Source organism: Semicossyphus pulcher, unplaced genomic scaffold (genome assembly GCF_022749685.1).
Source record: "Semicossyphus pulcher isolate SPU_LCO1_2020_fin unplaced genomic scaffold, fSemPul1.0.p SCAF_1, whole genome shotgun sequence".
NCBI lineage: Eukaryota > Metazoa > Chordata > Actinopteri > Labriformes > Labridae > Semicossyphus > Semicossyphus pulcher.
Window position 1 is genome coordinate 2473330 of NW_027211603.1, and position 18534 is coordinate 2491863.

An 18534-nucleotide genomic window follows, 5' to 3' on the forward strand; every position below is an offset into this window, starting at 1 on the left:
GCTTATGATTAACGGAGGACGATGACCAAGCACTCCAGACAAGAAAAGGCCAGATAGGGTCATCATGGGTGCGGTGAAATGATTGGCATCATACGACATAATTATATTTTTTTAAAGGAAACTGGGTTACACAACAGGCTCAAAGTTTGAGGTTCCTTAGAGGCCAAGAGTGTCTTTTAAAATTTTGAAAGTCTGTTTGGTACAAGACAAACAAAATACACAAATTATTAAGACTTTAATTTAACTATTGTTAGGGATAGATACTTGAGCACGATCATTCACACCTGGAGCATACCAGGGCGTTTACAAACAACTCTGTCCAGCACACTGGCTGTTTGTGAGATTCAGTGTAGATTGATTTGTTCCGGAAACTTTAACCTCAGAAAACTTGAATGTGATCACGCTCCAGAGCGAGACCAACAAGTTCTGCACCTGTAAGTTTGTCTGCTGAATAAAGGTATGTGCTATGGTTCTGTAACAGGTGGACGACAGGGGGAGATACAGCTATTACATGTTAACGTTAGTCAGCTGTTATAATCTGCTGCATGTGATGGATTATTTACTATTCTAACAAGCAAAAGCAACAGAAAGTCAGACTACTTCTGTGCAACTCACTCAGAAAGTGTAACTGAGCAGGTGAAGAGACAGAAGCTCAAAAAGGACAGAAAGGTTTGTGCATCAGTTCGCGTTAGAGCCAACAGTTCAGAGCAGTGCATGCAGCATCTCTCAGGTCCTGTACTCATCGTTAACCAGCGTGTAACAGGGTGGACTGATGACTTTATTCCCACTGCTTCCAGTCATCATGTCATCCTGCTCACCCAGCAACACATGCAGCGTTCTCCATCAGTCTCTGTTGCATTGAATATTCTGGATGTGACTCAGCTGGCCAGGATCACACACAACAACTGGCAGCCAAATGCAGTTCTGAGGCCAATATTAGCAGCAGGATATCAGATGACAGTGGGTGGAGGGCGGCACGGGGCTGAGGGGGGGATTTTTGTACTGCTGAAAGGCACAGAGACTGATCACAGATCATGAGTGCAAACTGTTGACGCAAGCAGAGACAGAACCTCTTTTGGATCCGAGCGGGCGCTAAAGTCAACAGAATTTCACACAGCATCATAAACACGGTGCTACCAAAGGTTAAAAGCAGACACATACTGTACGTGTTACAGAAAAGTCAGAAGGTAAGTGTCACCGAGTCTGCAGCAGCTAAATCATCATCGTCCTTAAAAGCCAATAACTACATCAATTTAGAACTTGTCACTCAGCAGTAAGGCAGTTTCTGCAGGTGTGCTTTGGCCCGCAGCATTCTCTCTGCAAACTCCAAACCAGTTTGGATTTGATGGCTTTTATTAACCCTTACTGGAAGAGTAGTTTCATAATGATGGAAGCACACCTTTAATTTTGACAGGTTAGCTTTTTGCACTGTTTACAAATAAATAAATTAAATTTTGTTGTTGTAACTTAAATAAATGTTGTAAATAATTATATTGGGTTTAAGTTTTAGGTTAGACCCCTTCCCATGGAAGAAATGTTTGGAGTTTAGTTTAGTTACTAAAAACATGTCAGTAAATTAAAGGGACAGTTCGCTTTTTTTGAAGTGGGGTTGTAGGGTACTTATCAATAGTTCATGTTTTATCTAAAGTAGATAGCGGTGAGTGCGGCCAAAACATAATAAATAAAGCTACGTGCTAATGTGGACGAAATCTGCACCAAAACCTGTTCTAGTCACCTGAAAAAGAACCATCTAAATTAATCAATATCAGTTTTACAGTACAGTTTTTAATCACACCTATTTGTATTATACGTATTGCTTTTTATATTTTTATTCTTATTCCTATTTTTTATCTTCTTCTATATCAAAAATCACCAAAACAAATTCCTTGTTGTGTAAACCTACTTGGCAATAAACACTGATTCTGATTCTAATATTACTCTATATAATCCATATTTTCACCACCTCACGAAGCCATCTGACATCCCTATCACGTTTTATCAACTGTACACCTCATGCATGAGGCATGAGGGTGGAGGTTTGATCCCTCAGCACACGTTGGAGTGTCCTTGGACAAACTGGATCTGTGAATGAATTAGAGGCTTGTAAAGCATTGAAAAGCAGCTCTGTGATGCAGGAAAAAAGGAAACAAGGGTCAAATACAGCACACACAAAATGTTAATCCAACTGTAGAAACACAGAGTATATAAATGTGTGGATTAGGAGATTAAAAGTGCAGCTTTGCCCATTGAAGGAGGGCGAGGAGGGGTGAGGACGGGTGAGGAGGAGTGACATCAAAGCAGGCTGAGTGAGGTTCCCATGAGACTGGAAGGGGCCACCCACTCCGAGGCCTCCTGAATACTAACTTCATTATCCTCCACACACCAGACTCCTGTGATAAAACACACGCTCTGATTTAAGTTCACGTTTCATTTATCTCGAGCTCTTACTGAAGGAACATATGCACAAAAAAGCTCCACTCTGAAGATCACTGACAATACAAACAGACAATTAGGAGGGGGTCAAAGGTCAGAGGTCAAAGCAATGGGTTTAAGGCTCCTTCCTGTGCACTATCTTTAGTTTAATTGTGTGCGAGCAGGAAATTCAAATTCATTCATCTGAAATTCACAACTGTTATAAAACGTGTTTATTTGATGTCATTTGGGCGACGTACGTCTTTATTCTGTCACAGCAGACTGAAGGGAAGTCTATAAGCTCGATCTACTCGAGTAATAAAGATGTATTAAAACGTGTGATGTTTTTCAGCTACATAATTTACAGAAAAGAAACAGATATTCACCAAACTGAAGGTGTGTTAAAACCAAAATCAAGGCAATTTTTGCATACGGCGGGAGTACACTCAAAGTCAAAGTTTGGTTTTCCGTTGTATCTGGAGGGGCAAATATCCACAGGTCCTGTTTAACCAGTGTGAATAAACACAGATGATCCTGCAGTCGAACTTGTGCAAGTGATGTGAGGCGGGAAATGGCTTCGATTTTGGTCCAAACACAGCTCAATAACAACAAACATGAGGAGATCCAGCCTGTTGTCAGGCTGCGGTAGAATGTCATGGCACGAGCAGGTAATACTGAACAGTAATAATGATTATACTGTCTCATTAAGGGCACTTTACTTCCTAATGTGACCCAGGACAGGAGGGACCAGACGAACCTGATCCGTGTCTCATTAGCAGATGATGAAAAAAAGAAAACATCCACTACATAAAGCAAGGAGTGCTCAGCTTCATGCCTGTGTCTTAGCAGCTGGCACAGCATTAAACATCTGTTGCCATGTTTACCTGAAGTAAATAAACAGGAGGAGCAATTTTGGATTTTGTAAATTAAATCTAGTTCAATTTTTTTTATTTATCAGAGACGAGGGATAAAAAAAGTGTTTGAAACCTTGATTAAACGATAAAACGTCAAGAAGCCTGTGAACATAAAAAACAGATTACAGAAGTGAACTACAGCTCCCAGGGTGCATTTCATGAGCAAACAGCCAATCACAGGTCTTCACATTCTGCAGTCTGAGTCAGCTCACTGTTGGATTTGAATCCTTCTCAGATGAAGTCGAGAAGTAAGGTGATGTTTGACTGGCTTCTACACTCGAGCAGCACTAGCTGAGGCTCATGGGAATTGTAGTATTAATAGCGGTCCAGGAGAGTCCTGAGACTTAAATTCAGGGACAACATTTTCAGATCAAACTCCTGCAGGACGCAAAATCTGTCACGTTTGTGATGGCAGACAAAAGGCCGTTGTTTAATCATCCAGATGGAGCCTTCAGGATAAACTAATCCAATCTCTCAGGTTATTCTGGTTTTAATGAATAGTCAGTGGCAGCCTGTCTCTCCCTGGAGAGCCATGATTCATCCACACGACTGCTCAGCTGACTGCTGATGGAAAAACCAGTTCCTGTTGGGTGTGGAGGACGAGGGTGCAGCAAATAACAGGGTCACTGTCAGACTCCAGGATCCTGATGGGGCTAAACTGAACCCACAAATACATCCAGTCAAGTACTGAGCCTCCTCCGTATCACGAACATATGGCTGATACGTGATTAAACGTCTTCACCCCGTCTCTGCCTCTCATGTGTTTAAACAACCACACCATAAGAGGGGTCATGGTTTCCAAAAAGCAGAGGTCATGACCTTTTTAGTAACCAATCATGGTGACATGGCACAGGGAGGGTGGAGCTCTAAGCGCATGGGACCCACAGGAGACGCGGCCTTTGACCCCTCATAAGTGAACACAGTGACAGAGCGGGCCAGCTGTCCTGCTGTGGTGGAGGTTGTTTAGAGCATCCACAACAATAAACCTTCATACTGCCTTGTTTACTTTTGCACACACATTTGGTCCATTAAAATGTTAATGTGTTCATTTTGCTCATCATGTTTATGTCTGATTTATACAATAGAAATGTATATGTTGACAGTTGCATGTTGCAAAGTCCAGAAAATTGCTATAAACTATTAAATTATTGTTATTACTGTATTTTTGTGTGTGTCTGTTTCCAAGGATGTCGTCAGGATCAACAGTCTGTAAACTTAACCAACAAAAACTGTGTCTGAAGCAGCCTGTCTCCCCTCTGTTGGCTGCTCTATTGTTATTCATCATTACTATTATTTAACATTCTGCTCCTCTGCCATCTGAGACACTGAGGCATGCTGGGGTTTCATGACTGCATGTGAGCAGGATGCACACCTTTACTTTCTCAGACTGTGGGAAAAACACATCCGATTTTGCAGCTGTGCCGCAGAAACACAGAATATATTGGCAACAACTGCAAACACGTTTCACACACATAATTCATTCAGATGATAGAGATACGGTTGAGATCCCTTTGAGCGTTTTCACATCACAAGCACGTGAGGCCTGCAGGTCGCAAAGACATAACAGTGAGGGAGGAGGCTTCTCGCATCGAACACTCAAACCAAACTTTACTAATGATAATAACTGAAACGTGTCTGTATCTGATCTTACACTTGCACTTGCGTCTGCCTTCTGTGCAGAGCATCCTGACAGGATAAATAAAGGCGGTGACTGAGCATTGCTTTTCTGTCTTTAACTGTAAGGGGAAGATAAACTGATGCACACATGACTGAGCACAAATCTGCTCACACACAACACACACACACAAAAAAACACATAAAGACCTGACAGATCAACACAAGCTGGACTGACATTCATCTATCTGGATTTGATGTTGGTACAGTCCTTCTCTGTCATCCATGTTTCCACTGCAGCCTCTGTTAGAAGCTGCTTCACATGGGACCAATATTATCAGATGACCTCGGGCGAATTACGGCTGTAATTAACGAAGGAATTTGACTTTATAGATTACACACAGGATTAGGAACACAGACGACCTCTGTTTTCTTAATTATTATAAAGCAACGAGGTCCACAGGTAACATGAGTCCCGTGTGAGAAGGACTTCCTCCTCATGAACTTCCTCTGGTGTTGTTTTACATCAGCTCGAGATGCTGTTATTCTTCCTTCATTCCTACATTTCCTCTCATAATGACTTTGCTTTGTTCTCGTTCTTGTTTTCGCGTCTGTTTCTGTCTGCCGTTACGAGCTGCAGCCTGTTCAGACACATCAGATCAGAGTTTCATCTGTCAGATCGTATCTCCTTCCATAAATGACGAGCAGGAATGAGAGCTGAGCAGATACAGAGTGAGATTACTGAGAAAGCAGTAAAGTGATCGCAGTGTGCAGCAACAGTTGGAGCTTCGGGGGGAAACTCGAGGTGTGAGATGAGACAGCGTACCGAGCTGCCGTGTTTCAACCGATAACGGGAATGTGCCAGAACAAATCCACAGTCATTACTGTAGGTCAGATGAAGCTAAAGCAGCATCGACGTAAAACATACACAGTATTTCTTCCCTATACCATCTAGACTGTTAATGCTCTTTGCACAGAATCTGCAGCTGTTTACGTACAGACTTGTGTCCACAGAGAAACCCCTGAACTACATGGACACAGCCCCCTCTTCATAGCATAATTTAAGCATTATCTTTAGCGCCGGTCCTATCTGATGCAGATGTTTCATTTTAAAGCTTTTATCAGGTATGGATCAGATTCAGATGACAAGCCGATGTCAGTCTCACAGGAAGTACACATTTCAACCAACAGGTATCTCTGGTCAGCTTTCCAACCATCAGTATTTTCAGCTGAGCCTCCCCCTGTAGCTACTTTCTAGAAACATCTTTGAAATACATTAAAAAAAAGCTCAGACCTGTTGGGCTGCCCGTCTTACAATACAAACGGTGCTTCTTAACTTTAGAGCTGCACAGCTTCAGCCCTCAGTGAGCAGCATCGTTCATCATTTCACAGAGTTCTCCGTTTCTCCCCACACTTTGAAATTCCAAGTCAAAGTATTAAGATTGATGTTCTCTGAAGGCTTTTTTTGGAAACGCTGTATTTAGAGAAAGAACATTTTTGGTCTAAAACACAGACGAAAAAGGGAATTACCATTTGAGTATTCAGAGAAACTGCAGGTATCAGCTCAGCATGGTTCTCCAAACCAAACACTCTTTACAACCAGCCTTCACTGCCTGTTGTCTCTGAGTCTGCCTCCTCTGTTTTCACAGGAGTTCACACCTTCATGAGAGCGGGCAGCAGCTGAGGCTGATGGTGGGGGGCCATCGATCCCACACAAACACTAACCTCTCACCACGAGGAGGACAAAGATGTCCGAACCTCGCCGGCTGTTACGAGGCAGGCGCCACAGAGCTGAGACAGATAGTGAAGAGCGATGACCTTGACACACAGCGAGTTCCTCCAACAGGAGATTAGATTTGAGCGTTTTCTCAGACTCTGAATGATTCCTCAGGCTGCTCAGTAAGCTGAGCCCAGCTGTGCAGACTTCAAGGCCACTCCACTGAGCTCCTTTGTAGAAATAAAGAGGTAATGCCTCGGCTCCTCTGGGACCTGCTGTGATTTAAGCACCGAGCTAATCTCTAACCACTGACAGGCTCAAAGGGGCTGCAGGAGCTCTCCACATCTACAAGGGGGAGAAATCTACGATCTGTTACCACAAAGGTAGAAATCATGATGTCAGAGACAAGCAGTGAGATGTCAGCCCGACTACCGGCCGGCGCTAAGAGACGAATGTTTCAGCTGATGTCAGAGCTGAGCTCGGTAAAAGTCTGATAAAGACTCTCCAGCAGCTCCTCCATTTCAAACATTAGAAAGTCATCACTTCCCTCCACATTAAAGTCTGATCACAACTACTTGTTCCTCATGTCAGGTTTAATCTGCTCTCTCTGGTTCTGACTAAGAGGACATTTAGCCTGACCCTTCCAATTTCTATCTTGAGGCGTTCAGAACAAAAGAGAAGAAGTTATCAAATATTGTTTCCTTTCAGCATCTTTTTTCCTTAATGTTGACAAGAGCTTTGAGATTAAGGCCATGTCTACACATACACGGGTATTATTGAAAACTGAGTTTTTCCCTCCTTCGTTTCCAAAAAAACTGTTCCTGTCCAAACGAAAAGGCAAAAACACAACAGAAACGCTGTCATGAGAATGCCACACCAACAGGCCGCGATATAACTCGGTCATGCAAAGAAGAAGAATCACAGCTAATCAAATGTCTGAAAAAATCTATCCTGACGTCTCTGTTTCTCAATGGAGGAGACAATGAACTGTACATTTTGGTGTAAACATGTAAAAAGTCCTGTTAAGCATCAATGTTTATGTCACGATATACGAGATAACGATGCACAGCCTGAAGTCATGAGCCAAAAAAATTTACATCGTCCACACGCCTCCACGGAAACTGAGTTTCTAAAAGTCTTCATCCTGTCCGGAGTTTTACAAAAGATCTGTTTTCAGTGACCTTAAACTGCGTCTGTGTGGACGAAAGACCAAAACGGAGAAGAAGCTACGTCTTGAAAAATACCCATGTACGTGTGGACATAGCCCGAGGAGCAAAGCATGATTCTTGTTTGCGTTAAATTTGCTTTGTGTCACAAATGCTGCAGTAACTGTAAAGAGTCCATCGTGTAATCAACACAATCATCGACAGGTTTTGGGTCCAGAGAGACCAGCAGAGCTGATGGCTTATTATTCAAGAGGAGGATATTCTTTTCTTTTACAGGACATTTTAAATCTAACAAATACTTCTTTCTTCTGTTTTGTTATTAATTTTATTTTGTTTTTGAAGGAAAAAAATCAATGATATAAAAAGTATGAAAATGCAAAATGTGTAATATTGACAGATGAATAAAAGGTGATAAATGTAAATGCAGAAGAATCAATATTAGTATCTGTATATATCTCTGCCCGGGCATGTGAGACAGCTTTCACTTCAAACCGAAGTAGGTCAAAATTTAACGGTCCGGAGGGAATCTTCTTTAGGCGGGTGTCACATTCAGGTGCGGGTGTTTTCCCAGAAGATGTGAGGGGGTCGGCGAGGCTTCGGGTTTCAGGCAGGCTGGAGCGGAAAGATTTCAGGAGCCTTGAAGATGAATCTTCTGGACCTGCAAGAACACTGCCTCATTGTGCCTCCTCTTCTGGAGACCAGCACTTTGTAGTCCACCGCCCCGGGACTGTCCTGTCCCAACAACACAGCACTCAACACCAAGGACAATGGACACTTCCTGTCAATGACAAGTCTTCAGATATAAAAGCCTTTCCGGGTGAGTTGCAGCCTGCAGTCCCAAAGGCTGAGCTCCTTTCCCTGACATCTGACCCTCGGAAAGGAAGCGTGAAAACAGCTTCCATCAGGACCTGAAGTGGTGCCCAGTGGGTCAGTGTGTTAAACGTGATCCAGAGACCTGAGGCGCCCTGCTCATGGACGCCTCTTTCTATCTTCAGACTGAACCTAAACATCTCCAGCATAACAAACATCGCTGTGTCTGATGAAACAGTTTTTCCTGTTTGAATCAGCAGGTTTCATGAGTTAAACAGATACAGGTACCATCGTGCAAAATGTTAGCAGGGACGGCTCCTGAATGACGACCTCAGTGTTGTTATCTATCTCTTGCAGCTCCACCAACGACTATTTTAGAACTTGAAATCAACCTCAAGCCCATTTTAGGAGAGTCTTGGTCTTGTCTTGGAATCCACAGCGATTAACTTGTACTTGTACCGGGGATATCAATAAATTGTCATGAAGAAGAATTACATTGTTTTTTGTTATGGTTTTTATAGTGTGGGTCTTTCAGAGCAGTTTGAGGGGTGTCAATAGTTTGGATTGTGTGTTTCATGCAGTGTGGCACACGTATTGGTCTAGTCTTGGTCTTGACTTGGTTTTGCCATGTCTTGGTCTTCGAGTTGTCCTTAGTCTTAGTGTTGGTGTCAATCCTACAAAGCCTTGGTTTCATCTCAGTCGTGATACACTCTGGTCTTGGACTTAAATTGGTCTTTCCCTGTCCTGTTCATGGACTCAACTCAAGCTCTGTCCCTTAAAGTCTTGGTATTGGCTCAGTCCTGATAGACTCAGGTTTGGTCTTGACTCTGTCTCTATCCCTCAAGTCTTTATAATGGCTTGGTACCGATACAGGATTTAGACTGAGTCAAGATCAAACAAAAGTCTTTGGCTTTTCTCTGCCTCAATCCTCAAGTCTTTGTATGTAATTCTTGGTTTTGTTTCGGTCTTAATTTACTCAGGTCTTAGCCTTAACTTGGTCTTTGTCTCATTACCCTCTGGTTTGGTCTTGACTTGATCTAGATCCTTCAATGTCTTTGTCTTGTCTCGGTCACAATACCTTTTGGTCTTCATCATGACTTGTCTTGGTTTAGGTGGTCTTGTCTACAAAGCTACAACAAAGTTAGCATGTTTTATAATCTATCATTTCAGTAACGTACAAGACGCTCATTCTAATCATGTCTCAACGTAGGAAACTGTGTAAACTTAAACAGAGGGGTGGCTCTGGACTTGATTTCTTTTCCATTCTTTCCCTCCATTACAGATTGGCCTTCTCAAATCGTTCTTAAGTATGAAGCCACACATGTTCATTAAATAGGAGATGGATTTGGGTTTGACTATAACAGGAGCAAACAGAGAGTACTGAAGCAGGCAGAAAGCTCCATCAATTGCATTTCTCCTTGTATGTAATGTATCCTGATGTAGTTTCCATCTGTGTCTGGAGCACATGGCTCCCCTGGCACCTCCCTAGTTTATCTGATATTTTCAGCTCTATTTTCCAAACACTGTTGGATATTTCTGGACTGCCAATACGACATGATGGTCTGGTAGTAACATTTTGGATGTCAGACCAGAATAGCTGCATAACTGGAGCAAAATATACAATTACAATGTCTGTCGCACTACAAGCATGAAGGTTAACTTTATTTTAAGGCTCTGACAGACGAGGTCACTTCATTTCTAACTCAGAGAGATGGGGTCCTACATGAAAACATGTTCTGCAAAACTTACAGAAACAATAAAAACCATGGAAAACATGATGTACATATTGTTTTTACGTCATGTTGTTAATCCTCTAGAGCAGCTGTTCTACATTTCAGTAAGTAAAGCACAGACAACGCAGTTCAACATTTGTATTGTAGATACTTAAGTTGTTATCAAAACCAGAAACAGAAATCTGCATCTTAACATTAAAATCTGTTACTATTCATTCCCAGCCAACAAGAGTCCCTGTCGTTAAATTGTTATGGAGACAAGACTGTTGTTAAGGAGATCCTGAATCACCGTAAATGATGAAATCCAAAAATACACTGTGAACAAAAAGTTCTTGCTAGAATTCAGTTCAATGAATCACCGCCGATTATCATCATGTAATCATGTAACAGCAGCTTTTTTCCGCACGCAGATTTCTCAAGACTCTACCTGCTACCTCATACTGTAACAGTTTGTTTTATAACTCAAGTGAAGGATCTGTTTTGTACATATATTAGGTCTGACATAAAAGAGGAAGTTATGATTTTTGTAAATGAAAAGCTGCGATTGTCTCTTTCTGTGTGTTACAGAGACGGAGCTGTTTGTTTGGAATTAAGTAGGAAAAATCTTCCTGAGGTGAACTGCAACATCCAGAATCCCACTGGGGTCTAGAGGGTAAAATAAATCAGGTAGTCATTTAGTGGTATTGATCAGTAAAAATCAATTGATGTTGTTGGCAGCTGAAGCGGTGGCACGTCATGACTACACTAACACAACCTGCTGAATACCTGCATGTTGTTTCCCGTGTAACCTCGACAGCCTCCATCCATCAGTACGAGTCCATTATCCAAGTGTTCCCAGCATTCCTGCAGCTCCTCATGACCCCCCCCCCCCCATCTTTTTACCCAACAGCCCCTCGACATGTCCTAACATCTCTGATTTAGACTCCCTAAAGAAGAGCCTGAACACGTTTCCTTTCTCTCCACCGCACTCTTATCTTTGTCTGTCCATTTAAACTGGTGCAGAGTGCTGCGCTGCCAGGCATCAGCATCCAGGCTCTGCATCAGATTGTACACAGACTCAAAGTCTTTTATTCTGACACTCCTTCTGGCTGTTTATGAGACAAAGAGCCACTTTGTACTGCACAAGCAGCTTCTGCAGTTTGGTAAAAATATCTACAAAAATGCTTCTTCATGTCAGGGGCACATGGTCTCTGATGGAAGGTTATTATGGGCTGGATTTGGGGTATTTTTTAGCATGTTTACTCTCTGGATGCAATCAGTGAATCTTTCCCTTTATGTGGACGTTCAAAGCGTGGGGATGTTTTGGGCGTGCTGCTACAGGTACAGGTGAGGTGAGAAGATGGAGTGAGATGTAGACAGTCCAGTCTGATGAACTGATCTGCTTCTCTTTATACGGTAACAATGGTTTTATCATTAAATAAACACACCGTCCACGTGACAAACTCAGCGTTCAGGAATGTCAACCCAGTGAAACGGTGGATTATGTTGCATTATGTTCGTTTTGAACGTTTGTTTTCGCCTTGTGTTACTCACGCTCGTTTGACAGCAAGATCATTTGTTTTTTTCGTGCAGGTTGAACACCACCTGAAATTAGTCACCTTTCCAGATGCTACGCCAACAATTTCACCGCCTTCTCCAGGAACAGAGACTGTGAACCAAAAGATTTTGCTGTGATTAATGAACTAAATTGGTTGATAAGATGCTAAAATATCTATATCATGATACAAATTTGTACAAAGTCTGACTTCATGCTTTGTCAGGTCTGTCTGCACCATGAAACAAGCTACGAACTTTCCGATTCATAATTCAAATGCAAGATCAGGACGTCAGGAGAATCTCACAAGAACACAGGACAGCGTCACGAGTTTCTCACAAATTAAACTTATTAAAAAACAACAGATGCATCTATTCCTGTCTACTACACGCTGGAGAGACCACTGACAGTTGTAATGAAATTACAAACACAAAACTAATCTTCCATTATCATTATGGTCACAATCTTCACGGCACTGGGAGCCACGTTGTTAGAGAACTTCCTCCTCTGACAATCAGGACTTAGATTTTCAACATGAAATTATCAACTTTGCTTGAACCAGACTCTGTGTGAATCAATCGTCCAATCAGACTGACAGGGTTGAAGGTCACTGAAGGGGTTAACGGCAGTAAACCCCGGCAGTAACAATGGTGAAACGTCAGCGACATCAGGGTCCAACATCATTAACATGATGGCATAACATCACACAGGCAGAGTCACAGGTCACCTCCGATCAATGTGAGGAGAGATGCCTCCAAACAGGACGACAACACGTTTCTGTCGTGTTAAAATGACTTCAGCAGCATTTACATTAGTCGGAAAATACACTGTGAACATCTAATTACACTATTTGTGCAGCCATGAGACACAGAGACAACAAACATGGAGGATCAGGACAGAGCACATGTTGAACTTCCTGTAGCACCAAACCTCCTTCAGCTCTGCCTCCGTCTTAGATTTCATAACAAAACAAAGCTGATGACAAAATGACAGCGAGACACTCCAAAGTCAAGAGACTGAAACTAATTGGTTACTACTTTGATAATCAGTTAATCACTCGTCAAACAGAAGGCTCACGAACAGTTGTGGTTTGGAAGACATGTAGAGACTTTGCTGTGGACATTCATGATTATAAAATAAATGTTTAATGTATTTATCCTGGAAATAATCATTGGATTACCCGATAAAGGAAAATAATTTCCTTGAATCACGTGTGAGGAAAGTAAGATTAAAATCCTCTCATCCTCCAAACTGGACTAAAGACTAAACTGGTCAATTATCACAACTAACTAATCAATAAGAAGTGTCCAATCGACGTACTGATAATTGCCAGTTCTACTAACAGAATAGAATAAACCCAGACGTCAGTGCTTCGATATCAGGGGTGCGTTCTGGCTCCTCTCATGGTTCTGGTCTGAGTCTGTGTGAAAGCATCTCTGTGGCATGTCTGCCCTTGTGTACTTCAGCAACAAGTCACCTTTATACGAAATGACTCAAGACATGAAAACACACCCTGTGAAGGTGTACAATCGCACAGATTGTCTCCATAGAAACATAACATCCCCGCTAAGGTGTGTGATGACACACACACACACACACATACCGAGAGACCCGGTGACATAACAGAAACAATAACCTCAGGTCTCTTTATTCCTGCCGTGTCCTGTGAGTCTGCTCTGCTGACAGAGAACGAACCAAAAAGACAATTAAAAGCAGAAAACAGATCAAACTGAAGCTCAGGGGCAGGAACAGGCCCACGGTCGACTCGAGACTACAACACATATTGAACAAACATTCAAGGCTTTCAGGTTTACAAGATGGTGGTTTTCCAGTACAAAGTTTTCGTTATACATTTTAGCTGCAGGTGTTGTTCAGGATGAACTTTGAAGATCAGGTATGGTGATAGTTAGGATATTTTAAAGTATTTACTTATCTCAGTCAATGTTAACGGAAAAAGGACACAACGCATTGAAACAGTTGTTTTGGAAAAGCTGCTGATCTTGTTTCATTTGGAAACGTAGCTTTAAAAGTGGCTCTCAAAGAACGTGTCATGGTCGTGGGTGTGTTGTCTAATTCGTGTCAGTTTCAGTCGTTGAAGTGAAACGTTTCATTTCTGCCTTGGAGGGGATGCTTGAAATGTTTGGGATGAACTTGATAAACTTGGGACAGACACGTTTAAAACCTGTCTGTCTGCTCGTGAGCGACTGTTTGTCTAAAGCAGAACTCTCTGCAAACAGGCCTCACAGCACCACATGTCTACACACATCCAGAGTCTGCATTCTGCTGCTCTCACCAAATGAATGAGTGAACTTGAAAAGGGTCCGTATGCTCCTAAACATTTATGTTCTAGTAATGATTTGTTGAGTCTGCTGAGGTGAGCGCTCCTGCTCTTGTTCAGGTGATAATTACCAAATTACAATCTGTTAGCATGACGAGTAGGGACTACAGCATGAGACCAGAATCATGCAGATCAACTACAGGAAGAGCTGAGGGACAAAACAGAGACCCTTTTCACACAGCCAATCCGGACAATTTCCACAAAATTTCAAGACAGTCTGCCGCTGACATTTTCCAGAGGGGCGTCTCATGCTGCAATACATAGTGTAAAAAGTATGATGCTGTCCGCCCAACTGGTGAACAACTTCAGTGTTGTCTCTCACAGCCAGAAGTCTTAGATACATCTTATAAATGATCCTTCTTCTTTAACCTCTGATATTTTTAATCATCCTGTTATGTGCCGCTCTTCTGGTCTCACAGGCGGTTTATGATACAAACGTCATCACCCCACTCGCTCGGGGTCAATGTGACCTGTTGGGTTACACATCGGCTCACCCTGACTTCTTGCAGACATTTCACTGGGAGGCTGGCAGGAAAAAGTCTGCATAAAGCCGGGTGAAATATTCTACCATTTGCGTTCACACATGCAGCCGAACCCGGACCATGTCAGGACATTTTTAGGAGTGCAGTGCATGTGTGAAAGAGCCTACTGACTCTACAGGAGTCCTTCACATGCTGATCATCCACAGCAGGACTGAAACAACATGCCTCCATCTGTGTGTCTAAGTCCAAGGAAATAACAAACATCCTGTAAATGTTCTTTAAAGTTTAAAAGACAAACATGTTTTTCTGTATCTGTTTTTGCAACATGTTGTTGCAGCTCTTCATTTAAGCTTCATTAAACATATTTCAGGAGACTCCTTCATGTCTGTTGCATCGTTTAAAACACTCAAAATAAACCCAGTCGGATGTGGGATCTTTGTAACCTTTGGGATCTCCAATAAAACCGAAATTAAAGTTATTTAAAGTTCTGGGGGATATAAGAGACAGCAACACTTTTAAAAACAGGTTGTTCTGGATTTGTCAGATCTTACTAACAGTATGTATTATTATTAATGTTATTATATTCCTTATTTTACATCAGTGACTGACTGGGCTGAGCCTGCTGTGTTCTGTCTGTTTCCCATTCTGACAATAAGACTGAAGGATTAATTACTGTACCTTCTTTTATTTCACTGAGCAATCTCCTAATCCAAACTACACACACACACCTGCAAGCGCGCACACACACACACACCTACAAGCGCGCACACACACACACACACACACACACACACACACACACACACAGACTGAATTGACTGTTTAACTAACTGACAACACACACACATCTCGGGACAAATGTTTAAGGAATACACCTTGGAGGAAACCCTACACCCCTGCAGCCCCCTCCCCCACCAAAAAACCCGGCTTCAGCACACACACTCTCCACATGGACACACTCTACATGTGCTACTTACTGACTCTGTATGTGTGTGTGTTTGTGTGTGTGTGTGTCAGTGATCTTACCATGTTGTTTGCAGTGTGTTGTCAGTAGTAGTATATTCCAGTGTAAGGTCATTTTCCTGTCTCTCTCTCTCTCTCCCTCTGTCTGTCTGTCTCTCTGTGGTGTGTCTCTTGTCTCGTCAGGTCTGATCTGCTGTAACTCACAGTCAAACCTCTCACACGTTAAGCTCCGCCCACCAGCTGTCAGTCCTTCTTCTCTTGATCCTCCCCCTCCTCCTCCTCCTCCTCCCCCCTCTCTGTCTCTCTCTGCTGGCAGGTTTTTGCCTTACAGAAGCTTCATCTACAATCACCCCTGTTCAGAGTAGTGAAGCAGGATGGATCTACTTTTTAGACCGTGAATCGTTTAAAGGGTAATTCCTGTATTTTTTAAACCTGGGACCTATTTTCACATATTTGTGTGACTTTGGTGTTTTAAATGGTTAGTTTGGATCCAACTGAAGATTTGTGTAAGAGACAAAAACACAAACATACTAACAGATCTATACACAATCACCACCTGTGTCCTGTGGGGTTAAATTACTCTTTATGTTAAACTGAAGAGAACAAATGTTTCTGGTCCGTGAAGATTCTTTCGGTAACGTTGTCAAAGACCTAAAATAACACTCTGTGAGTCAGTGGCAAAAACAAGAACTTTAAGTGGACATAGATTAATTGGGCGCATTTGCCCCAAAGGATTACGCTGCAGCCATTGCAGCCTGTTTCACAGCTGCAGGCGCAAACAAACTACTGGAACAACCCAAAAAATGTTGTACCTGTGAGTCATTGAGAGCCCTAAATAAATAGAAAATAGGGCCTAGGGTATTAAATGCAGAGAGAGGTATTTTATTGTTGGTGTTTTAACCAGATGATGGCGCTGTTATCTGGCTAAAGCTTCATCACGGACATGCGCCGTCATGATCGCCGGTGCAGCCGCCACCCTCACAACAATCAACGTTACCGCAGGCTGAGCTCACCTACCGCACCAGTGGCTAGCAGGATGCAAACTCGACATGGCGAAAACAGATGGCTGTAATTTGTGTTTTGAATGTGTTTCAAATGAAAATAAACTTGTATACACTTCTTTATTAATACATAGCTTTGGGAAACCTTTTTCCTTCTGGGTGACCCCGAAAACTTACAGATTTTAAGGTTCATTTTTAAAAGTTAATGTAACTTCAGGAGGTAACCATGATGAAGAAACATCTGGTGAACATGAACGTCCAAAACAAACATGGCGGCTGAAAGACTGATGGGAAGAATTAATCTTATTATGGATGACACACCGGCTCCTGTTCTTATTGTCAGTTATTGTTTGAACAGAGCGATTTGCCTTCTGTTGAATGCATTACAGCTCTAACAGATCCCACATGTGAATGTGGAGCAGCAACACTTTACTGACTGTGAACAAAGACCTGCTCTGAGCTGGTTTCACTCCCACAGCTTCCAGTCTGAGTCCAGTCTGAACTCCAGTCACAGCTGGAGGTAAACAGCTGTTTCCTTCATCACAGTGAGGTGACCTCTGAGTCTGGGGTCGGGGAAACAGATAATGTGCTGGCAGAGAGCCAGTAAGACAGTGAACTGGGCCACTTTATTGTCCAGTTGGCTCGGTGCCTGGAAAAGAGTTAGAGTGTTATTGTGGCCTGATGACAGCTCTGTTATCTGTGCTCAGACTGGAAACCAGTTGGTGATGCTGGAGACTCCACACAAAACAAAATAAGTCTAAATCCTGCATCAGTTCTTCAAAATCGTTACACTGAAGTTACACCACAAAAAGACTCAACAACATGTAAACTGTTAACATCAAGAAACAGGCCTCGCAGCAAATGGCCTATCAGCTGCTGAGTGTTTTCTTTGCTCCATTTTCTCTCATTTTGCTTCGGTCTGTCAGGAGATCTTATTTTTCACACATCTTGGAAAGTTTAAGGCTGAGAACAAAAGCGAAGCCTCATCTCACTCCGGCAGGTTTAAATGGGCGACTGTGAGTTGGTTAAACGATCCAGATACATGAAAAACAAACGCTGCCGTTTGTTTTTTCTTCAAATGATGCACACACAGTTTGGTTAATTCCAACGCCCTCTCTGGGAACTGTGTCTGGATTAACTTTGCTGCTGCTTCAGCTCAGCTAACCACTGCCCAGTTCGAAAACCTGTTAGCTAGGATTGGAACCAAGGTGTCTCGGATGGAGACCAACTATAAAGGATTTTGTTTCAGCTGTGGAGCAGCAGAAATAACTACTATTGCTGTAAAAAGTATGTGCAGACAGTTGTTTGCAGACTTTTAGTTTTTTTAATGGAGCTTGTTTCGACCATTTCAGATACATCAGAGTGTCAAGAGAATCAGAACTGTGACAGGCGTTAGCAACAAAGCTTCATGCTGATTTCCTTAAAAACTTCGACTTGACAAAGATTCAAACATCTGAAACCTGATTACCTCCTGAATCGTGTGAGAGGGGGATCAGCTTTCCATTTTCCATTCTAAAACTGGTTCCATTCTAAAACTTGTTACTTGCATATAAAATTGGACTAAACCCAAACAGACACACAGTCCAGCAGCACCATTGAAGCAGTACTGAGTTTGGGTTTGTGTTGGTTTCCAGGGCGCTACAACAAGCTCTCACTGAGGAGAAAATACCAGAGCAGAGCTTTGAGACGAGCTGGCAGAGTCACAATGACCGTGGCTTTAAGGAGGTGACATGTTGGATTAAATGGTCCTCCTCACTGCCCCCCCTCTCCTGTCAAAGTTTTAATGGGAGCACTGGGGTCTCAGCTGGGTCTCTTTGCTTCCTGTGAGGCTTTAAACAACACAAATAAAC

At 42.5% G+C, this 18534-nt stretch overlaps 1 protein-coding gene across 1 annotated transcript in view; it reads right to left on the reverse strand.

Annotated features, from left to right (window-relative positions):
- The window catches only part of plekhg4 (pleckstrin homology domain containing, family G (with RhoGef domain) member 4), a 45027-nt gene extending 29198 nt beyond the window's left edge, over positions 1 to 15829 (reverse strand). Inside the window, exon 1 of the mRNA XM_069659323.1 lies at positions 15747 to 15829. Coding sequence (XP_069515424.1) covers positions 15747 to 15749 — 3 coding nt within the window. The 5' untranslated portion in view covers positions 15750 to 15829. The remainder of the gene's footprint in view (positions 1 to 15746) is intronic.
- Between the last annotated feature and the right edge of the window lie 2705 nt (positions 15830 to 18534).